Here is a 25,267-nt window from a genome sequence, read left to right as displayed (position 1 = left end):
CATTGCAGAGGCCAAAAGGCCGTTTCCATTCGTCTCCTTCTCGAATTCGAATCAGATTGTAGGCACCACGTAAATCCAGTTTGGAGAAGACTTTGGTCCCCTGAAGATGATCAAAAAGTTCTGAGATCAGAGGAAGAGGATAACAATTCTTGACCGTGATCTTGTTGAGACCTCTGTAATCAATACGCAGAGAACCATCCTTCTTGCTCACAAAGAAGAACCCGGCTCCGGCCGGTGAAGAGGATTTCTGGATAAATCATTTTTGGAGGTTCTCTTGGATGTATTCTTGCATGGCTTGAGTCTCTGGGACTGATAAAGGATAGATTCTACCACGAGGTGGATTAAATAAATCGGGCAGTCATAAGGAAGATGTGGAGGCAAAGTCTCGGCCTGTCTTTCGCAAAAGACATCAGAAAAATCTTGATAAGGGGTAGGCAGACCAGACATGGGAGAAATAGCAGAAAGAATTTTAGGCTGGACCGACTCTAGACAACGATTTTGGCAGCATTGTCCCCAGCGAGTGACCTCTCCGGATTTCCAGTCAAGCTGCAGGGAATGGAGTTGGAGCCAAGGAAGACCGAGAAGTATTTGGGAAGTGCAATGTGGTAGCACAAAAATTTCAATCCTCTCCTTATGTGAGACTCCCACCTTCAAAAGAAGAGACTCCGTGCGATATAGCCCTCTACAGTCCAGATTTTGTCCAGTGACAGAAGAGATGAACAGAGGCTTGGCAAGGCGGGTCACAGGAAGGCGGTATTCATGCACGAGAGAGCTATCAATAAAATTGCCAGCAGAACCCGAGTCCAAAAATGCTGTAGTGAAGAAAGAAGTCTGGGCAGAAACGTAGACGGTGCATACACCCAAATAGGTCCCTTCTATATATCCTGGGTTCGGACGTTTTCCTGGATTGTGAGAACGGGAAGGACAGTCTTTGAGGAAGTGTTCCGGGCTGGCACAGTATAGGCATAAATTCTTGCTGAAATGTCGGGATCTTTCCTCCAGAGTGAGACAAGTATGATCCTTTGGTATAGCCTTTTCGGTAAGTCCACTTTCTTTTTGGAACTCCTCTGTCTTTCGGAAAAACGCACATCAATACGTGCGGCCAAATGGATCCGCTTACACAAGTTAGATGGAGAATCTTGTGCAGCAAGAGCGTCCTTTATACTACTAGATAGTCCTTTTTTAAATATAGCACACAAGGCCTCATCACTCATCGTTCCATGCCAATTCTGAAGCAAGGATACGAAACTGGACTGCATAGTCTGCCTGAGGAAGTCCCCTGACTTAGGTTAAAAAGAGCCGACTCGGCAGAGGAGACACGTGCGGGTTCTTAAAAAACGCTGCAGAATTTAGCCAGGAAAGCCGAGAGATTGGATGTAATTGGATCGCTACGATCCCAGAGCGGAGTAGCCCAGGCCAGGTCCTTCCCAGACAAGAGGCTGATCACAAAGGCCACCATAGCACGCTCCGTAGGAAACTGATCCACCATGAGCTCCAGGTGCAAGGAGCACTGCATCGCAAAGCCTCTACATTGCTTAGAATCTCCGTCAAACTTCGTGAAAAGGGGAAGACGAAACTTAGACGTTGAAGGAGCTGCAGGGACTGGTGGAGACTGCTGCTGCATAGACAGAAGTAGCTGCACCATGGCGGACAGTTGATTTAATTGCAGTGCCTGATGGGCCAACTGCTGCGTCTGACGGACTACTTCGGAGGAGAGATCCAAATACTTAGCAGGGGTACCTCAGTGGGATCCATGGCCGTATCTTACTGTGAGACTCACCGCAGACGTACCCAGGGAGTAGTAGATCCGTAATACCACGGTAGTCTGGAAGAGGTGATGTAGTGGATCCGCTGTGTGGAAGATGACGTGGGCCATGCCAGGTAGTGGAGTCTAAGGTGCCACTGGTATTCACTAGAGCCTGCCGCAAGGCGGGTTGGACTTACTGCGGCAGGCGACACCCAGGTCGCTACCCCTGGCACTACTCACCCACACAGGGGGAGGAGAAGCGTGACACCAAAGGAATAGGCAGGATGTAGTCAGACAGGCTAGAGGTCAGGGCAGGCAGCACAGGAGCGTAGTCAGTTGGGTAGCAGAAGGTCAATAGGCTGGCGGCTAGAAACACGGTCAGGTCACGGAATACAAAGGTCTGGTACACGGCAAGGAATTAAAAGTACTGCTTTCTCTAAGGCGCAAGGCAAACAAATATCCGGCAGGGGTACTAGGGAGGAGCAGAAACGGAGCAGAAACGGGGGTGCGCGCGACGGAGCTGAGGGACAGAGGCCGGAGGTGAGTGACGGGCTGGGACTCGCATGCTATGCGAATCCCAGCCCTGCCAGGAGCAGACACATGGGGAATATGCGCTCACGGTCGGTATGTCCGGCCGGAGCGCACCTCGTTTACATTTATTCCCTTTGTGTGTATTGGAAGTTAACCAAAAATGGGAGGAAAAAAAGCAAATTAAACATAATGTCACACCAAACTCCAAAAATGGGCTGGACAAAATTATTGGCACCCATAACTTAATATTTGGTTGCACACCATTTGGAGAAAAATAACTGAAATCAGTCGCTTCCTATAACCATCAATAAGCTTCTTACGCCTCTCAGCCGGAATGTTGGCCCACTCTTCCTTTGCAAACTGCTCCAGGTCTCTCTTATTGGAAGGGTGCCTTTTCCCAACAACAATTTTAAGATCCCTCCACGGGTGTTCAATGGGATTTAGATCTGGACTCATTGCTGGCCACTTCAGAACTCTTCAGCGCTTTGTTGCCATCCATTTCTGGGTGCTTTTTGACGTATGTTTGGGGTCATTGTCCTGCTGGAAGACCCAAGATCTCGAATGCAAACCCAGCTTTCTGGCACTGGGCTGTACAGTAATGGTAATCCTCAGATTTCATGATGCCTTGCACACACTCAAGGCACCCAGTGCCAGAGGCAGCAAAACAACCCCAAAACATCATTGAACCTCCACCACATTTCACTGTAGGTACTGTGTTCTTTTCTTTGTAGGCCTCATTCTATTTTCGGTAAACAGTAGAATGATGTGCTTTACCAAAAAGCTCTATCTTGGTCTCATCTGTCCACAACACGTTTTCCCAGAAGGATTTTGGCTTACTCAAGTTCATTTTGACAAAATGTAGTCTTGCTTTTTTATGTCTCTTTGTCAGCAGTGGGGTCCTCCTGGGTCTCCTGCCACAGCGTTTCATTTCATTTAAATGTCGACAGATAGTTCGTGCTTACACTGATGCTCCCTGAGCCTGCAGGACAGTTTGAATATCTTTGGAACTTGTTTGGGGATGCTTATCCACCATCCGGACTATCCTGCGTTGACACCTTTCATCAATTTTTCTCTTCTGTCCATGCCCAGGGAGATTAGCTACAGTGCCATGGGTTGCAAACTTATTGATAATGTTGTGCACTGTGGACAAAGGCAAATCTAGATCTCTGGAGATGGACTTGTAACCCTGAGATTGTTGATATTTTTCCACAATTTTGGTTCTCAAGTCCTCAGACAGTTCTTTTCCTCTTTCTGTTGTCCATGCTTATTGTGGCACACACAGACAGACACACAATGCAAAGACTAAGTAAACGTCTCTCATTTTTATCTGCTTTCAGGTGTGATTTTTATATTGCCCACATCTGTTACTTGCCCCAGGTAGGTTTAAAGGAGCGTCTCATGCTTGAAACATTCTTATTTATCAACAATTTTGAAAGGGTGCCAATAATTTTGTCCAGCCCATTTTTGGAGTTTGATGTGATATTATGTCTCCCTTTTTTATTTTAGTTCCAATACACACATGGAACTAAACATGTGTATAGCAAAACATGTGTTACTGCAATCATTTTCTGTGAGGAATACTTCATTTTCTTGAAAAATTTCAGTGGTGCCAACATTTACAGCCATATATATATCTATATAATTAATTTTTTTATTACATTTTTAATTGGACATTTAGGTTGTGCTATTTTACCACCATTTTGCAAATTGAGGTAAACGTATTGTTTTTACAGCAACTTGAATAATCACAGTAAAATAATGTAATTTTTAATGGAATTTCAGAAAAATTTAGGAAACAATGAGGAAACGGCATGGACAGTGAATTAAAGTATACACTGCCGTGGATGATAGGAGTCACCAAAGTCTGTGTGGAGCTCGGGGGGTGTCGGCATTAAAATAATTGTTCAATACAGTAGCACATAGAAGTGGTAACATAGCACTCACCCACCTGATGGTTTAAGTGAAGAATCTTTATTCAAACATCAAAATCTGAAGATGACATCAGGAAATGAAGAATAAAACACTGTAGCTCACAAAGAGCATGGGGCGAGCAGCAACGGCTCCATTTCTTTGAATAAAGATTCTTCACTTGAACCATCTGGAGGGTGAGTGCTACATTATCATTTCTATGTGCTATTACAACTCTCAACATTGTGACTATAGCCTTACAGAAAGTGAGGTGTGTTTACAGTATGGAACCATGTCATTAATGATGCCACAGGCAGAGGATCAGACAGAGAATGGATAGCAGGTACAGCATCCTCACTAGTCGTGCAAAAGTCTGCTGCAAAATAAGATGTTCTGCAACAGCTCTGGCTGGGGAACTGGCAGGAGTGCTGTGGGAAGGAAGGGTCGGAGGGCTGTGATGAAGAGCTGAGGGAAAGCAGTGCAGTTTGGGAATTGTAGTACTGAGTTGTTGTACGTTGTTGTACAGGGAGTACAACCAGGAAGTACAGGTCTAAGGCTCTACAAACAAATGGATACTACAGCATTTTTATGTTTTTTAACCGAATCAGAATACCCCTTTAAATATAAAAAAATAAAAATAAGGGGAAGGGCGTGGCCTGGCTGCCGAGGCGGATGGTGGCACAGTAGCTGAGCTCCGTCTCACCGACCGCTATAGTGACTGAAATCTAGCTTACCACTGATCCAGACCACCGCAATCCGGTCCCTAAGACCCTCTGACATGCCGGGGAGGAGGAAGAAACCGCTCCGGAGCAGATCTCTGGCCAAATCCCGCTTCTCCCCGAAAGGCGCACCTGCACAAGATGGCGCGGGGGGGGGGGGGGGGGTAGTCTAGCAACCTGCTGCTACAGGCCGCATCTCAACACAGCAGCCGCGAGGCGACATTATCCCCACTGAGACGCCACTCTGCATCGGACACAGCTCTTCATGCTGCCCTGGATCCGGGGAACCTACTGACGGTATGTGGTGTCTCCCAATCCCCTGCACGGAGCGGTCAGGGTGGCCGAACAAGTTCCTGCAGCACCTGCTCATCGCCGGGGAACCCAACATGCTCCCCTCCTGCCTCATCCCCCAGGGGCCTGACCGAGCAGAGCCAACATGTACCTGCCGCTGCTCTTTCCCGGGAGGATCTCTGCCCCTAACAGCCAACCCAGCTGCAACCGCTGATTTATTGGCCACTATGCCAGTTTCTAACAAGTCCCTCACAGACTCTGCTATGAAGGACATGCTCTTGCTCCTATGCTCTACCTTCCTTCAGGACATTAGCACAATCATTGGCCCTATACAGTCAGATCTGAAAGACCTGGGAGGCAGAGTAGATCACCTGGAGGTTAAGTTGGGAGAATTTGCTGATTCTCATAACTCCCTTATTGACTTGCATTATGATCTGGAAGACAGTGTGGCGGCTTTACAGGCTAAAGTGGCAGATTTGGAGGACCGCAGCTGTCGCAACAATATCAAGCTCTGGGGTGTGCTAGAAATGGTCACCCCGGTGGACATTCCTGACTATGTGCGAGCTCTCCTTAAGTCGGTGCTCCCTGGCTGTTCATCCCAAGAGCTCACGGTGGATAGAGTGCACCGCATTCCAAGATCGCGCCACTTGGATGACTCTGTCCCGCGGGATGTACTAGCCCGGGTGCACTTTTTCCACGTTAAAGAGCGCCTTATGGAAGTTACCAGACGTAATAATGGACTACCTGCCCCCTACCACCACGTCTCGCTGTATGCAGATCTATCAGCAGCCACACTGCAGACCAGGAGAGCCCTGGCACCTGTTACCTCTGCCCTCCGCTCTGCCTCCATCCCATATAGATGGGGCTTTCCGACAAAGCTGCTCATCAGAAGAGAGAATGCAATTCATGTTGTGAGAAACATAACGGAAGGTACAGAGTTGCTAAGTTATTGGAACATCAAATTGCCCCCCACGGAAGAACCACGCGCTGCTGCCACAACTGCTCGGGTCCGGAAAGATTGGGACGTTGCCTGAACGATCAGTGCTTCTTTCTGCAACAATGGCAGGCTTCAGTGCGCTATGCGCGTTCCTTGGCTTCAGTATGGACTATGACCCCCACCATGGAATGGATGGTGCTAGGCTTATACCATCCTTGTATCTAGTTCTACTAGTGTTTTTTTTTTTGTTTGTTTGTTTGTTTGTCTGTTTGTTTGTTTATATGTTCATAACAGCATCTCTTCTTTCGGTCCACCATTTGAGAATTATTTCTCTTTGACAGGCATACGCTGGCTGGGAGGTGTGTCCTGTTTCCTGAATTTCTTGATCCTGCTATTTGTATATGCACATGTCTATTTCTGTATAAGATAGTCATCACTGTCGCCAGCCTTAATGTGAATGGCCTTAATGCACCATGCAAAAGATCTTATTTGTGGAGGGAGGTGAAAGGGCTTAAATGTGATGTGTTGTGCTTGCAGGAGACGCACCTTTTATCTAAAGATGCGACTCGCCTTACTCACCCTCAATTCACTCATTTCTTTCACTCCCATTTCAGCTCCAAGTCCAGAGGGGTGTCGATCGCTATAAGAAACATGGTGGCTTTCACTCTACAGGAAGTGATTGCTGACCAACAGGGCAGGTGTGTGATCCTCCGATGTGTCATTAATGCCATCCCACTGACCATCGTGGCTTTGTATGCCCCCAACACAGGCCAACTCCGCTTCTTACGACATCTGATGAACAGGGTACGCGAATCAACCTGGGGGTCTTTGATCCTCAGTGGGGATTTTAATATATTCTCTAAACGCAGCCTAGACTCCGCCTCTGCTTCTCGCCTCCCCTCTCCCACCATCTCCCCGTTGCTCCTAGAGGAGGACCTTTATGATATCTGGAGGGTTCAGCACTCTAAACTCCAAACACTACAGACCAGAGTATAAATAATAATATGCAACAAATCTTTATTGAGACATAAATAAAAAACAATTAAAAAACATATAATGAGAGGTAAAGCGGACAATACAGGAAGATAGCAGGGTGGGAGACTCAGTAGATATCCAAGAAGTTACCTTACAAGCACATATTGTATATAAAGCAGGATGCTTCCATAGCATATATGTCAAGTTCAATATGAAACAGTGAATACCATCACGCAGTATACTGGTACACAGTACAGGAAAAAGCATATAGACACAATAACATGTAAACAGAATATGGATATTACCGAGAAATGGTGATGCACCCTGCCTGAGCTCCTCACCCCAGCCCCAAATGCGTTTTTGCACCTGCTTCGTTAGGGTTCAGCACTCTACAGCACGGGAATATACCTTTCTGTCCTCTGTACACAACACCTACTCTCGAACTGATATGTTTCTCACCAACAGGTCTCTACTTTCCACCTCCCTTCCATCTACTGTAGAACCCATAAAATGGTCGGACCACATGGCTATCACACTACAACTAGCGGACACCTCGTCTGCTCCCCCCACTTACACCTGGAGAAGCAACCCTTTCCTATGGTCCCACCCAGTTTAAAACAACACATAGAGGATTACTTTACCCATAACACCCATTCAGTCTCAGACCCGTTTGTGCTGTGGAACTGCCATAAAGCGGTAATCCGGGGTTTCTGCATTCAATATGGCTCTCGGCTAAGGAAACAGAGAGATAATCTAATAACTGACACGATCACCAACCTCCGTTCAGCGGAAGCCGCCAACCAAACTGACCCATCCACGGGACATGCCGCGGCTGTCACCTCTTTGAGACGCGACCTCCGTTGCCTGTTGCTCACCTCATATGAGAAATTCCATAGAAAACTCCAAGCGACGTATTATTCACAAGATAACAGGGCAGGGAAGCTACTGGCCCACCGCCTGAAACGCAGACAACTTAAATCCCGGGTCTCTTGCCTAATCCACCCAGCCTCGCACTCTAAACTATACACAACGACAGATATAGCTAATGGCTTTCTCTCTTTTTACTCCAGCTTATATAACCTTAGAGACTCCGTTCCCTCACCTCCTGACCTCCAACTAATTACCACTAAGTTCCTATCCAAGCTAAAGCTCCCGTCATTACAACCAGACCAACTGACCTCGTCAAATTAAGAAATCTCAGAGGAAGAGATATTATCCACGATAGGTTCCCTTCCTGCAGACAAGGCCCGGGTCCAGATGGATTTGTAAACTCGTACTATAAATACTTTCACACCTCATTAGCCCCCCACCTAACTAGATTCTGCAACTAAGCCATGACTAGAGGCGAGCTTCCCAAAGAAAACTTGCAGGCCACCATAGTGACGCTGCCGAAACCAGGCAAGACTCCGGACAGACCCCAGAACTTTAGGCCTATCTCACTCCTAAATCAGGATGTGAAGATCTTTGCCAAATTGCTAGCATCCCGTATCACCAAAATCCTCCCCACATTGATATCCACGGACCAGTCTTATTATCACCTTAACACTGCCAAAACTCAAGCTTTAGCTATCAACCTCCCTCCTTAAACTATTCACGCACTCAGCACTGCGCACCCTTTTGATTGGCTTACCGACTCATTACACTACTTAGGGATAAACCTCTCCTACCCCCACAAGTCGTTGTTTAAAGAAAACTACCTGCTGTTGCTGGCCTCTGTGACTACGGAGGCGGAAAGGTTAGCTAAGTCAGAAATATCCTGGGTAGGCCAGGTAGCTGCCTTCAAAATGTTCCTCCTCCCCAAATTTCTCTACTTATTCTGGACTCTACCCATCTCCCTTCCCTCATCCTTCTTTTCTAAGGCGTCCCAGATCCTCTCTTCTTTTGTTTGGGCTGGGCGTAAACCGAGGCTCTCAGCCAAAATTCTGGTTAAAACTAAACTTTCAGGGGGTCTAGGCTCTCCTGACTTACGTCACTATTACATTGCCACGGTGGTCTCTACACTACGGCATTGGAGGCAAGATCGGACGGACCTGCCTTGGGTGGATATAGAAAATCACTCCATACTGCCCTATAAAATTAAAGACCTCCTATATTTGCCCTATTGGTCCATGTCGCCTCCCATCTTCATCAACCCTATAGTTCAAGCCTCTTTTTCGGCATGGACCAAATACATTCTTCAATCTACTCCCACACACCCACTCACATTCAGTGAATTACCTCTATCACTCATACAAGCCAACATACCAGATGTCGATCTGGCTACCTGGATAACCAAAGGTATAACCAATGCTAACCATCTATATGATGGTTCCTCCATTGTCCCCTTTGCCACCCTCACACCCAGTAATTTCAAATTGCCAAACACGATTTTTACAAGTACCTGCAAGTCTGCTACTTTCTGTCGAGTCTGAAGCGATCAGATGCCCCTCTGGACAGCTCCTCTCTTACATTACTCCACACCCCATTAAAAGGGTTGAAAGTGTTTTATAACAATCTCCTACAGGGTAGCACATTCACCAAATCATATCCCTTGCTTATGTGGGAAAGGGACCTGGGAATAAAAGTCACCAGGGAGAGATCGCAAAAAGCTTTTAGAATTATTCATGCATCTCTTCAATGCTCTGCCCAAATAGAATCGGCCATTAAAACTATATTGAGGTGGTATTACACTCCGGATCGCTTGGGCAAGATATACCCTGCTGTTACCACCCAATGTTGGCGGGGGTGTGGCGCATGGGGCACCCTACCCCATGTCTTATGGTTCTGTCCAATTGTCACCCCTTTCTGGACGGCATGCAGACAACTCCTACAGGAGCTTTTTGGCCGCCATCTCCCTTGGTCCCCTCAAGCTATTTTACTTTTTTTCGATCTGCAACATGTACCTAAGGGCCATCGGGCCCTATACTGTATTATCTGTATAGTGGCAAAGATAGCACTGACAAGTCACTGGAAAACAAGATCCGTCCCCACTGTAGAGGATATCATTACTAGGGTAAACACGACCTATGCCTATGAAAAAATATTAGCTTACGGTGCAGGCAAACGTTTACAATTTCAGACACGCTGGTCACTTTGGGCTTCCTCGTCACACTGCAAAGATCTATAGGCTGCATATTATCCCTCAATATAAGAGTAATACTCATATATAAAATTACCAACACCATATCGTATTTATGGACCACTTCCACTGTTACTTGAATTGTTTCCAGCTAATAGTTCATTGGTTACTGTTAAACCTTTGTTTTGTTGTTTTTCTCCATTGCACTGGGTGTGTCGTTTCCGCCATGGGGAATATAAATAATGCATACCACAAGGCTATTTGTACAAGAAATGTATCACTCCCAATTCAGATGATAATCCAGTGAGCTGTTTGTTTGCATCGTGTATATGCTGTACTTTCATTGAAAAATCCTTAATAAAAATTCAGTTTTGAAAAATAAAAATAAAAATCAGTATGCTTCTATGCATCTATTGAAAAATCTCTTAAAGGCACTTAGCTGGAATATGTATGCAACTGCTACCTCTATACCCTTTAGTGTTATATACCTGTTATATATCATACTTTACCTGGAAATCAGCTCCTTAAGCAGTGTTGGGACTTCCACTTCATGTTTTGTTACAATGCCAAAGGAAGCTTTAACTGCAACAGAATCTGACCCATAAATATTCATCCCAACATCATTCAAGATCTGGTTCCCATGTCTCCTGTTTAAGGACACATCAGATTTATCTTCGTAATTCAGCAGCTGATAGGAACTGACCCCTGTTGAAAAAAGAATGAAATTATTCTAAAACACTGAATTGTAGTTGAGTACACAGAACTGGAACGTTCATCAATGACGTACAAGCCATAATAGCAGTTAGATCAGTGGTCTCAAACTGTGGCCCTCCAGATGTTGCAAATCTTCAACTCCGGGCATGCTGGGAGTTGAAGTTTTGCAGCATCTGGAGGGCCACAGTTTGAGACTACTGAGTTACTGTATATAGATGCCATCAAAAAATAGGAAAAAGTGAGGATTAAAGAAAAATAAGTAGATAATACAGATAAAGCAAATCCTTACATATAAAAGTAAGAAAGATCTGCTGGGAGCTGTAAATCACTGTCTATGTAGAGGACAGGAGCTTCTTCAGGGTCCTGTACAGTACATGTGTGGTGGCCCAGTACAGAATGTGCCATTCTGTACCCCTGTCAGTCCTACAAGGCGGACTCAGTCCATATCCCCTGGCCCCACACTCCTCAGGACTCTTTTACAACCTAAAGTTATATCTGAGTTATTGTAATGCTGTGAGTTGTAATACTATGTTATTGTGCCTTTAAATACTGTTGCTAAGGGCTATGTTACCAAGGAAGGTGCAGGGGGAACAGGTGGCTTGTCAGTGACCAATGGGATTTCTCAAAACAGCCCCCTTATATAGTGAGGTCAGGGTTCAGCTCACTCTCTTGTAGCTGAGGTACAGTGAAGTGAGGACCTAAGAAGTTTGCCTGGTGTTCCTGAGGGAGGCCCAAGGCCTAGTCACGCAGCCACGCATCTCCTTCCAGTTAACCCCTGCAGGTAAAAGTCAAAGCCTGGCGGTAAGCACAAATACAGGGGAGAAGTCTAGTCAAGATAGTCCAGTGTCCTTTACCAAAGTCAGTGTGGGTTGCACAAGTCAGTCCAAGTAAACGACAAGTCCCAATAAGCCGATAAGCTTCCTAAAGTTCACTGTGTATCTCCTTGGGGCTAAACTGAGCTGTAGAGACTTTAACTCCTTGTCTGCCTCAGTAAAAAGCTGTTGTTCAGTAACCTTGCATCAGAGTGATTATTTGCCCCGCGCCTGGCCCAGGAATCATCGGCTATACTTCGGGTGGTGAATTAGGTAAACCACGCTCTGGCGTCACGATCACAAAGGGTTAATACCATATGCCGTTCCATTACCGTCACAACAACTTTTGTCATCCTACGAACAGGATACGGGTGTGTGCCTTATACAAAAATACCCCCCAGTCTGAACTGTGTCCACAGTATTGCAATGAAACCGCACGTCCGTGAAACAGAATTGCGCCAGTTTTGTATGAGACTGTCTCTGTCTAAAAGTTATATGCTAGAAGGCACTTGTGAAATAAAGGGGGAGGTGAAGATTTTATTGTCTGCCACTGTGTTCGTCATGTGTAAAGTGCGGGCAGAAGTCATGCTGGGACAAACAAGATGTCCGGTACCTGAAAGGGTTAAAAGCTCGGGAGAAAAGCCTGCAAAGAATTCCCACAAAAGTTTGTATTCTGCCCCTGAGCGTGGAAGTCAGGACTCCTTGCCGAATCCAAGGTGGAACATAAAGAGCCAGCCCCCTGTTGCCCAGGGGCCGGCTGAAAGAACTGCGCTGCCCACGTGTTTCCAGTCCGCAGCCAGTTTATTGATGCGGCCATCTTGCGGGAGTCCAGGATAAAAGGAGCAGCGCAGTCGGACCTCTGAAGCCTGCAGTAAGTTGGTGAGCAGAGCAAGATGGCGGAAGCATGAAATACTACAAGGTCTGAGAATCTCAAGATGGCACTTAGCGCCCGGAAAGGAACAGTGGCTGGAACAGTGGCTGCAGCTCATGTCTTCCAGGAGCTTACGGACTGGCTGCAGAAGCTGTCGCTGGAAGGAGGGGAAGCATACCTGAAGGTCCTGCTGCCGGAGGACGACGAGCAGTGGCCAGCGAATCCTGAGGGCGGAACGCCCTCATCATCCCAGGGAGCGTCGCCGTCACGGCTATCTCCACATCATCGGACCTGGGGATCCTGGGCGGAGATCTACACCAAGGAGTCAGAAGTGAGTAACCCTTCATCTTCTCCCAGCCCAGAGCCTGTCCCCCAAGTTCAGAAGCCCCTGCTCTGGTGGATGTTCGGCGATGAGCTGCAGATAATACAGTATATGCGTCAGTACCTCCTGCCATTACCTGGAAAGGAGCATCCCCCAGTTCCCGCAACTCGGGCGGTGAGAGACGAACAGGAGGCCCAGATGGCTGCTATTGAGGAAGAAATAAGGGAACAGAGGAGAAGGGAGTACGGTTCTAAGCAACTACCATATGAAGTGCGGCAGGCACTGCAGTACACCACAAGACACCTCGAGCACCTGTATATTCGCATGCTGGACCACCCTAGAGCAGGAGAGCCACACCTCGAAAGGCGAAGAGCCACAGTAGTGAAGTTCGAAAAAGCCCTGGGGTATGGCACCTTGATGGACTGTTACCATGGAGGGACTGTCCTAGTCAACAGACGAGCAATTAAAAGGGACTAACTGGAGAGCGGGGAGATAGTGGAATATACCCAAGTCCAAAGCGCACGAGGGGAATGGGCAGCAGCCGTGACCCGTCCCAAGAATCCTACACAGCTCCCCTTTTGTGTGCTGTGGAATTCGGATCCATTCAGTCTCTTACCTCCAAGAGTCAAGGGTCAAGTGGAGGAAGAGGCATGCCTGCCCGAAGTGCCCGTCATGGCACCCAAGTACCAGACAAGAGCCAAGAAGAAGTGCCCCGGCCTACTCCAGCTTGGCGGAGGTTTGGCCGACCCATCGGGCATCAACCAAAGTGCCTCGGCCTACTCCTGCTGAGGAGGAGGTTTGGCCGACTTACCAGGCACCAACTGTTTGTCCCCCAGTGGCGCAAGCCCCCTCTGAACAGATGGTGGTCACTGTCAATCCCACCATCTTCAATTCCAATGTCTCCAGGGTGGCGTGGAACACCACTGTCAATCCCTTGGAAGGAGCCCAAGTTAGGGGCTCACGTTTTATGTCCCAGCCCAGAAAGCACTCTTGGATGGAAAATATCCTAGATGAAAGTCCCATGTCCACTTTGTTGTTTTTGTCTGCTATTTAGTCGTGAGACTGTAAATGTTTTTGTGGATTACCACTGCTGTTTTTCAGGTTTTCTTTGCAATGTTTAAGTGATGCACCTGCCAGACTTGCCAAGAACTACACCTACAACCAAAATTCGTAAGCTTGTGTACCCCGCTTGGGCCGTGATCCTTTACTACAAACTCTTAAGTACCTGGAACTGTAGAGCGGTACTATAACTCATATAATAGAGTAATATATTATTTTGTTGTTGATTGCAGAAATATATGCAGTACCTATTATTGATGATGGTTGATCCACTTGGTAAAATTGTAATAAAGTGTACATAAAATGTTTATGAAAATGCCTATAGTGTCTATTGTTATTCTTTCAGCTATGACAGTTGTGCAGGAGGTATCCTGAATTGATATTTCATTGCCATAGGGTTTATTAAGCTAGTATTCATAATAAAAATGTATATAATAGTCAGTAATAAAATGCATATTATTACGTCAGAATTGTTTAGTCTTAAGAAATGTATACCTACTACATAATTTTGTGTACAGTCAGAGATTTGAGATAAATACAAATGCATAATAGTGAGTAATGTATATATTGCATATTGTGTACAGAGAAGTTAAGTCATGTACAGTATTAAGATAGGACTATTATGTTTTACTCACCCTTTGTTTCCTTTTCTTTTTCACTCCCACTACAGCACAAAATCAAGAGGGGTCGCGATTGCGATCAAGAACACTGTTGCATTCACACTAAAAGAGGTCATCTCGGACTCCCAGGGACGATACGTAATCCTTCGCTGTACTATTAATGCTGCCCCCCTGACTATAGTAGCCGTGTATGCCCCAAATGTTGAGCAACTAACGTTTCTCAAAAAATTTCTGAAGGGGGTACGTAGCTCTCCCTGGGGTTCTCTATTACTCTGTGGAGACTTTAATGCTATTTCCGACTCCTCTTTAGACACTAACTCTCTTTCTCGCTCTATATCTACTACCCTTTCTCTGTTTCTTTATGAGGAGGAACTATATGACATCTGGAGAGTACACCACGACACAGAGAGGGATTACACCTTCCTATCCACAGTTCATAATTTCTACTCCCGTATTGATTTATTTCTTGTCGATAGGTCCCTCCTCACCACATCCCTCACTTCTACAATACAAATGGTATCTTGGACAGACCATGCAGCCATTACATTAACACTATAGGACACAGTGTCCTCGCCCCGGACTTATACATGGAGAAGTAACCCCTTTATTTGGTCCTATCCCAAGTATGCAGAATGCTTGCAAAAAGATATAGAATAATCTTTTTCCCTTAACTCAGACTCAGTCGCCGATCCCACTACATTATGGAATTGCCATAAGGCGGTCGTTCGCGGTTACTGTATCAAGTATGGGTCCTTAATAAAAAAGCAACGAGATCAAAAGTTAACTGAAACCCTACAGCGTCTACGAGCAGCTGACCGGGCAAACAAAAGTGCCCCTTCTGACAATTTAGCGACTGAAATTGCTTCTCTATGTCGCGACCTTCGTTTCCTTGTATTAACGACTTATGAAAAATCATATCGTAAAATGCGGGCGACTTATTACTCGCAGAATGATAAAGCTGGTAGGCTCCTTGCCCGCATACTTAAGAAGAGGCAAACTAAATCCCGCATCCCACACCTCATACACCCGGATTTCGGTGCCATGCTACACACCCCATCACAGATTGCTAATGGCTTTCTCTCTTTTTAGTTATATAACTTAAAAGACTCTACTGCATCTTCTCCAGACGTAACCTCCATGACCACCAAATTTTTAGACTCGTTACACCTTCCATCATTAACGGCCGCTCAATTAGCTGCCTTGAACTCTGAAATCAAAGAAGCTGAAGTCCTTAACCTCTTAAGGACGCAGGGCATATGGATACGCCCTGCATTCCGAGTCCTTAAGGACGCAGGGCGTATCCATACGCTCGTGGGAATTCCGGTCCCCACCGCTAGCCGGTTGGGGACCGGAGCCGGATGCCTGCTGAAATCATTCAGCAGGCATCCCGGCATATCGCCCAGGGGGGTCATTATGCCCCCCCATGTCGGCGATTGCCACAGATCGCTGGACAATTCAGTCCAGCGATCTGCGGCGATTCCGGGTCAGTCGGGTCTCCAGTGACCCAGTGACCCGGAATTACTGGCTGATCGGGGCCGTCTCTGATGGCCCCGAACAGCTAGAGCCTGCAGGGGTCAGGTGGCACTGGTGCCACCTCACGATCGCCCTGATTCGTCGGCCGGATTACCGGCCGACCAATCAGGGCGCCTGCTGCGGGTGTCACTCCCGCACTCGCTCCGCCCCTCTTCCGGAGGACTGAGCGGGTGCGGGAAGACGACCCCGGGTGCTGGGGACCCCGATCCCCGGCGTCCATGTTGGGATCGGGGCCCCAGGAGCGACGGCGGCGGCGAGGGACAGTCCTGCGACGGAGCAGCAGCAGGAGGTGAGTTACAGCCTCCTGCTGTTGCTTAGCAGTTGTAGTTTTGCAACAGCTGGAGGCACACTGGTTTTGAAACACTGAGTAAGGTCACAAACTCAGTGATACATAACCAGTGTGCCTACAGCTGTTGCAAAACTAAAACTCTCAGCTTGTACAGTCTGTCAGCGCATGCTGGGAGTTGTAGTTTTGCAACAGCTGGATGTCCCCCCCCCCCCAATGTGAATGTACAGGGTACACTCACATGGGCGGAGGCTTACAGTAAGTATCGGGCTGAAAGTTTGAGCTGCAGCAAATTTTCTGCAACAGCTCAAACTGCCAGCGAGAAACTACTGTGAACCCCCGCCCGTGCAACTGTACCCTAAAAACACTACACTACACTAACACAAAAAATAAAATAAAAAGTAAAAAACACTACATATACACTTACCCCTACACATACCCTCTCCCCTCCCCTCCTCAATAAAAATGAAAAACGTCTGGTACGCCACGGTTTCCAAAACAGAGCCTCCAGCTGTTGCAAAACAACTACTCCCAGTATTGCCAGACAGCCACTGACTGTCCAGGCATGCTGGGAGTTTTACAACAGCTGGAGGCACCCTGTTTGGGAATCACTGGCGTAGAATTCCCCTATGTCCACCCCTATGCAATCCCTAATTTAGGCCTCAAATGCGGATGGCGCTCTCACTTGGGAGCCCTGTCGTATTTCAAGGCAACAGTTAAGGGTCACATATGGGGTATCGCCGTAGTCGGGAGAAATTGTGTTACAAATTTTGGGGGGTATTTTCTGCTTTTACCCTTTTTTTTTTTTTTTTTACATATGCAATAGTCGTGAAATGCCTGTGGGGTACTAAGGTTCACTTAACCCCTTGTTACATTCCCCGAGGGCTCTAGTTTCCAAAATGGTATGCCATGTGTTTTTTTTTTGCTGTTCTGGAACCATAGGGGCTTCCTAAATGCGGCATGCCCCCAGAGCAAAATTTGCTTTCAAAAAGCCAAATGTGACTCCTTCTCTTCTGAGACCTGTAGTGCGCCAGCAGAGCACCTTTCACCCCCATATGGGATGTTTTCTGAATCGGGAGAAATTGAGCTTCAAATTTTGGGGGGTATTTTCTGCTTTAACCCTTTGTATAAATGTAAATTTTTGGGGAAACCAAGCATTTTAGGTAATTTTTTTTATTTTTTTTTACATATGCAAAAGTCGTGAAACACCTGTAGGGTTGGTATGCCATGTGTTTTTTTTTTGCTGTCCTGGCACCATAGGGGCTTCCTAAATGCGGCATGCCCCCAGAGCAAAATTTCCTTCAAAAAAGCCAAATGTGACTTCTGAGACCTGTAGTGCGCCAGCAGAGCACTTTTCACCCCCATATGGGGTGTTTTCTGAATCGGGAGAAATTGGGCTTCAAATTTTGGGGGGTATTTTCTGCTATTACCCTTTTTAAAAATGTAAAACTTTTGGGAAACCAAGCCTTTTAGTTAAAATTTTTTTTTTTTTTTTTACATATGCATGTGACCTGGCCCCACACTCCTCAGGACTCTTTTACAACCTAAGAAAGGTGCAAGGGGAACAGGTGGCTTGTCAGTGACTAATGGGATCTCTCAAAACAGCCCCCTTATATAGTGAGGTCAGGGTTCAGCTCACACTCTTGTAGCTGAGGTACAGTGAAATGAGGACCTAAGAAGTTTGCTTGGTGTTCCTGAGGGAGGCCCAAGCCTAGCCATGCAGCCACACATCTACTACCAGTTAACCCCTGCATGTGAAAATCAAAGCCTGGTGGTAAGCACAAATACAGGGGAGAAGTCTAGTCAAGATAGTCCAGTGTCCTTTACCAAAGTCACTGTGGCTTGCACAAGTCAGTTCAAGTTCTCTACAAGTCCCAGAAAGCCGATAAGCTTCCTAAAGTTCACCATGCATCTCCTTGGGCCTAAACTGAGTTCTAAAGACTTTAACACTGTGTCTGCCTCAGTAAAAAGCTGTTGCTCCATAACCTTGCATCGGATTGATTATTTTCCCTGCGCCTATACCTGGGGTGATGAATTAGGTAAACCACACCCTGGCGTCACGATCACAAAGGGTTAATACCATCTGCCCTGCCATACCCGTCACCATACATGCCATGTCCTAAAAAAGTAAAATGGAGCCAACCTCACCTGGTTTCCAAAGGAGCAGCGAACTGTGGCACAGGTAAATTGTCTATATTATAGGGAGAGCATATTTAATGCTGTATTCACAACACTGATGAATGGCGATTTTTCTGCCAGTAGGGCAAGTGCACCTGCAATGTGGAATAACACTTGATATGTGAGCTGATTTGTGGACAGTAGTGCTAGTTAAAATCAGTATATATACTGCTACATCCTACATGTTTCACCACTTGACGTGGCTTTCTCAAGGATCACAAAAGCAGACTGCTAATCTGCAGTTACAAATCCCCTTAGTCAGTGTTATGAATACACCATTGAATATCATCTCCCTATAATATAGACAGTACAATAAAGAATACAATAGTACTGGATCCTTCAGATGAGAGGACATCAAGTCTAGTACTTGTATCTTCATATATCGGGACTGGATAGTTGATATAGTTGACATAATAGTGATTTAAATCTTCTAACTTTTGTATATAGTAAGTTAAAAGAATAAAAGTTAAGTTTTATGGTGGAGGAAAATATGAGGGTGCCTTTTGGGCAAAATTGTTGTTGGGTTCTTCCAGCCATTGACAAGTGTCACAGATCTGGACTGTCTGTAGCATTGTTTGTTGAGTCTGGTTTCAAGTTACAATGGTCCAGAAAAGACAATTGTATGTTGAAACTATTGTATGTTGAGGCCATTGTAAGTTGAGGGATCACTGTAATCTGCAATGTTTTTGTGCCCTGAAAACAAAATGGATTCATTCAATAAATAGGCTAAATGCAGCTCCCATTCCACAGTCTTCCAGTCCCCTGCTGCTCACTGATATCGCATTCTTTCAAGTCAGGGATTTGGAGCAGGACCTGTCTGCTCATCCAATCACTGTCCGCAGCTGTGTCCTCGAACAGTGATCGGCTAAGCGATTGGCCGGCTAATGAAAACATTTGATATGTCTCTGCGACATGTCAAAAAGTTTTTTTAATTTAAGGTCACAAATAACGCATCCGCAGTGTATTTGATTCTGTGGATGCGCTATTTACTGCCCCTAAAGTCAGCCTCCTACTTTGCCCGTGTGTCCTGCTTTGTCTGCCCGTAGCAGCAAACCGCTGCCATGAGCAGACACAGAGAGAGCTGCAAGGTCGTGCGCATGCATGCGCAGTATACTCACAGACATCATGGGTGCAAGGGAGCGACCGTGATGTCTGAAAATGCACTGCGCATGTGAGTGCCCAACTCACAGCTCCCATTGTGTCTGCTGTTATCGGCATATTGCTGATAGGAGCAGACAAAGCAGGACGCACGGGCAAAGTAGGAGGCTGACTCTATGAAAAGTCGGTAGCACATCCGCAACATCAAATACTGTATGCTGTATGCTGTGGATGCGGCACATGTGACCTTACAATTAAATGATAGGACACTTTAAATAGCTTGAAAATTCCTACAGAAAACCATGCTTTAGAGGCTTTTCATAGGCTGTGTTCTGATTCAGAGGCTTCTGAAAGGCTGTGATCACACATTCAGGTTTTCAGCTATATCTATTGAAGACCAAGCCAGTGTCTCCATTTATTATCTGTTCTTGGCTTTGCATTTAAGAGTTACAATATAAAAAACTGCATGTGTAAACAGACTGTTAGGATAGCTGATATCATGTGACGTAGTTGAGTTGTATCTGTGGACGGATTTTAAGGCCTACTTTCAAGACCTACTTGCCTCTCTTTTTGACATCATGGAAAAATCTAAAGAAATCAGCCAAAATGTCAGAAAAAGAATTGTGGACCGTCAAATTCTGACTAAACTAGATGCAACTGAAGCAAACCCCGAGGCTGGATCCATATGTATCCATAATACAGACGCAAGTCATTCCTGACTGTGGGTTTGATCATCCGAACTGACAGCAGTTTGGTGCTGGGTAGACTGGGGTGCATCTAAACAACGCCCCCTTTTGGTGAAGCCCATGGCCTCTTGGTCGACTAGGGCTATTTAATAACATACTGAAACACCAGGGAAACAACGCAAGACAAAATGATTCTAATGTGTATAATATTCAAGTTGTATCGCTCACCTAATCATAATTCTTCCAAGGAATTCCCTTAAAAACAAAAATCTGAGGATGCCATAAAACTTTCACAAATATAACCAACAAATCCCAAGCAATGATCAAATAGTAAACAAAAGGCGACTGAGCGTCCACCCTAGTCAGACTGCCGTTTTCAGGTGGAGAAAACTCTCACATACAGATGGCAAATACAATGTTCCCTCTTAGGGGTATGTATTCACAGATAGTTTCCCAACACATTTCTGTCACACATATGGTGACCTCATCAGAGGAAAGAAAAGAAGGTAACATAACAAAATTTACTTTTGTAGTGAACAATTAAATACATAATATATGTGAAAAACAAATTAACAGAGCGGCTACAGTAGTCACACAACGTAGACCTAGAGACTACAGGAATCTGCACTCCCCAGACACAGACAATACTGCCCCACCTAGGGGTAGTTATATCCACCCTAATGTCCAGCCAAACAGTACACAGTAAAGTGAGTGAGTGAGCACTGTGCATAGAAGTTTCAGCTGTCCCTTTTAGAAATACAGAGATGCCGACAACAGCTGTAATACAGAAAAGGATATGCGTAAGGTAGATTAATCCACATTGGGAGACCCAGGGGGAGACACCCATCACTCATAGGACAGAACCTCATTAGATATGTATTCCAGATACCTGCTATCAAAACAACACCACGGCAAGACCACACAGTAGCATACATTTTTACATTCACATATAATACCATTGGGAATTACCTGCAGAAATCTCCTTATCTCCATTAAGAATGTCCTTGAGTGTAAAAGGGGTTGAGATGAATTTGTACTTGCGGGAAAGGCAGCAGCGCTTCTTCTTTATTACGAGGCTCAGAGGCTGGTATTTATCTGCTTCACTAAGGTTGGGCACTGGAATCAACCTCCCCCCATCACCAACTTGTTTTACAAAGTTCTTTGTGGCAGCAGCAAACATAGTAGAAAGATATCTTTAGCCTTGTCAGACAGTTGCCTGTGTCCCTATGTGTGGATGGTCAAAAAATGAAATAAATGTCCCAATTTTGAGTGTAGATGGTAGCATCCTTGCTGTTTGATGCATACAGCATATGTTGTGCTTTTTCCAGCAGCTCATGTACCGTCATTGACTCCTATTACTTGAGTCAATGAATAATTGAATGTGTAACGCAATAGGGGCCTTTGTTGCTGCTCCTAGTAACACACTGTACATGTTCCACGTCCTGAAGCACAAAGGTTCTCAACTTAAAAAAATATGAAGGTGATTTAGGTATTTTTTCATTTCCCTGTGAGACAATAGAAGTTTTTTGATTTCTACCCTTCCATTTTTAACATTCAAGAAAGTCTTTTTTTTAAGCTAGTTCATTTCATCATTATATTTGCTGTATGCCATAATATCCCATTACACAAATTTTTATTTTTATTTATAGTGAAATACAGTTTTAATTTATAGTGAAATATCAAAGTTATGAGGACCTACTACTATATGACAGTACTGTAAGGGACCTAATCTTATGATTGCCTAATATTATATTGGGTCACTGTGAGGGGGCTTTATATTATATGGAGTGACTGTACAAGGCCTGTGAAAAATGAAAGAAGCGATCTGATTGGTTGCTATGGGCAGCTCAGCAACTTTTCCTCTGGACAGGTTTTCATAAATCTCCCCCAATGTGAGGAGACCAAACTACTATATGGAGACACAGCGGGGGCCTAACTGCTGTATGGGGTAACATAGGGGGCCTAATTCATATATTCTGCCACAGAGGGGGCTAAACTACTATATGAGGGCACAGAGGGGACTAACTACTGTATGTCACACAAAGCTAGCAGTGTTTATCTGTGCACATATTTCACTTTGTCTGGAGGTGCTGACCATTTCTTTTTTTTTATGTTGCTATTATTGGTAATCTTGGCCTTAGTGTATAGGATTTGGTCAGTAACAGTATGGCGCTACATCTCATGCACAGAAACATCTCTTAGTGATGTTAACATTTTGTTTTAGCAACATATATATATATATATATATATATATATATATATAAAAAGTCCCAAGGGAGCCGCACTCCTATATCTCAATAAGATAGGTGGTGGGGTGCAGATAGTTGCGTAAGATCCAGGTGGCAGATCCTTCCTGATAGCAAACGAATAGGCAACAGTACTCCCATAAGGTGCAAAAAAACGGTGGCCACCTCCACGTTTATGTGAATAAAGTACCGTTTTTTTGCACCTTATGGGAGTGCTGTTGCCTATTCGTTTGCTATATATATATATATGTGTGAGAAGGCTAACGAATGTTTGCCTGTGTTTGTGAGAGGGGGCGGGGTTATCACTATAAGAACCCGTGGCGTCACTAGCACGATAAGCCGCGGGTTCTTCACGTGACGTTGATCAGCTGATGCATAGAGTCAGCTGACCGGAAGAGTCGGCAGTGCAGCGTATGGGTAGGTGGCCGGGGTTGGCCAGCCCGGCTCCCGGTTTCAGCATTTGGGGACCCGGGTCCCTTGTGGTTGGTAAGGCAGCATTTTTATTATGTTTAGCATGTGTGGGGTAAGCGTGGGGGCACTCGCGGCGTGTTCCGGGCCTGCTGTCGGACTAGTCAGCATGCAGTCCGGGCCCACTCCCTCACCACTCTTCATAGGGGGTCACGCAGTAGGTAACATGGGGAGACCTCGCTCCCCCCACGATACCTGGGGGGGGAGGAGGAATTCACGGGATTTGCCTGTTCCTACACGCTCGGTTCTTGGCACCAGCATCACCCCCCCCCCCCCCCCCTGGTTTTGCTGCGTTGTTCCGCCCTCATTTGTCGGGGTGTCTGTGGATGCCTGAAGGGGTGCTGGAAGGGCGAGACATAGCAGTAACAGGGTCTCAGCGGCAGGTGTATGGGGATGTCTGTCGTCATACCTCGCTCCCACATGGGCTAGGAACACCAAGGGAGTTGTCAGCAGGGGGGGCTACACGGCAGGGGTCCACATGATTCGGCCCCACGTCTGCCCCATGGTATCAGATTTGCTGTGCTCTTTTCATGGCTCACTGTAGAGGAATTATATCACATGTCATACCTGTTCATTTATCACATTTGGTTCCCCCCGGTAGCATGGAAAAAATAAATTAATAAAAAAAAAAATTTCTGTCATGGTGCGGTCTTCGCTTTGGTCAGGCAGGTAGGTTAGGTTAATCTCAAGTCACAGTGGGCGTTGCTGTGTACACGGTCGTAGGTTTTGTGCTGTACAAACGGTCGTAGCTTCTGTACTGTACACACGGTCGTAGTATTTATAATGTACACACGGTCGTAGCATTTACAATGTACGCACGGTCGTAGCATTTATAATGTACACACGGTCATACCATTTATAATGTACACACGGTCGTAGTATTTATACTGTACGCAAGGTCGTAGCCTATATACTGTACACACGGTCGTAGCCTACTGTACACACGGTCGTAGCATTTATACTGTACACACGCTCGTAGCTTATACTGTACACACGCTCGTAGCATTTATACTGTACACTCGCTCGTAGCTTATACTGTACACATGCTCGTAGCATTTATACTGTACACACGCTCGTAGCTTATACTGTACACATGCTCGTAGCCTTTATACTGTACACACGCTCTTGGCATAGAATGGTTATATAGTTGTACCGTGCACACGCTCCTATAACTTGGTGCTATGCAGACGGTCATATAGTTATTCTATGCACACGTTCATATAAGGTATTTTACGCATACAGTCATAATTGTTCGGTGCACAAGTTCCATAAATTATTCTACACATACAGTCATGTAGATGTTTCCATGCACATGCGCCTATAATGTAGTCTACAATTATATAGCGGTTCAGTGCACATGTGTCTAGAATTTATTCTACGCATACAATCATATAGTTGTTCTGTGCACACACTCCTATAGTGCATTCTACAATCATGTTGTTGGTCTGTGCACACGTTCCCATAATTCATTCTACGCTCACAATTATATGTTCTGTGCACATGTCCCTATAATATATTATGCACATACGGTCATATAGTTGTTCAATGCACTTGCTCCCATAGTCATTCTACACATACAATCATAGTTATTCGGTGCAACGCTCCTATGATCATTCCACGCATACGGTCATTTAGTTGTTGTGTGCACACGCTCCTACAATTTGTCACGCTCCTATACTTTGTTCCTTGCATGCGGTCACATTCTACATGTTTGCTCTTTATTTATTGGGTTTCGACACGGCCCTCATGTTGATAGAAGGGGTGTGTCATGTGTTTATTGCTGCACGTGCACTGGTAGCCATTGTGCAGTAGCAGTGTTGCTGCATGGCGCGCTGGTGGTATTGCACATGTAGCCATAATATTCATACTGTGCATCTGCTCGCAGCAATTATACTATTTACATACGGGCGTAGCATTTATGCTGTGCAGTCGCTATACGGTACGTACGCTCGTAGGGTTGTATTGTACATACGCTCATAGCATTAATACTGTGTGCATGCTCATAGCGATGCTGTATGTGCACTGGTAGCATTTATGGTGAGCATGCACTGGTGGTATTTAGGATAAACATGCATTCTTGGTGTCATGCTGTTCGCACGTTCGTAGCATTATGCCGCACATGCTAGTCCAGCATGGAGAGTGTTATGTGCATGAGTATGTGGTCATATAATTTACATTATGCGTGCATATAGTTTGTACTGAGCATAC

The 25,267-nt window shown here is 45.6% G+C and overlaps 1 protein-coding gene across 4 annotated transcripts in view; it reads right to left on the bottom strand.

The window, feature by feature from the left end:
• Positions 1–21,661, bottom strand: part of LOC130284227 (pejvakin-like) — a 59,761-nt gene extending 38,100 nt beyond the window's left edge. The window contains exons 1-2 of one of the 4 annotated variants that reach the window (XM_056534369.1): positions 21,315–21,661; positions 10,676–10,871 (exon numbers count right to left, since the gene is read on the bottom strand). In XM_056534369.1, the coding sequence (XP_056390344.1) occupies positions 10,676–10,871; positions 21,315–21,525 (407 nt within the window). In that variant the 5' untranslated portion in view covers positions 21,526–21,661. Of the gene's footprint in view, positions 1–10,675; positions 10,872–11,169; positions 11,304–11,451; positions 11,629–21,314 lie in introns of those variants that run through there. The other 3 variants (XM_056534367.1, XM_056534366.1, XM_056534365.1) reach the window with 3 other exon arrangements.
• Positions 21,662–25,267: the final 3,606 nt, after the last annotated feature.

Source organism: Hyla sarda, chromosome 8, assembly GCF_029499605.1.
Source record: "Hyla sarda isolate aHylSar1 chromosome 8, aHylSar1.hap1, whole genome shotgun sequence".
Taxonomy (NCBI): Eukaryota; Metazoa; Chordata; class Amphibia; order Anura; family Hylidae; genus Hyla; species Hyla sarda.
This window is presented reverse-complemented; position numbering and strand designations above follow the sequence as displayed.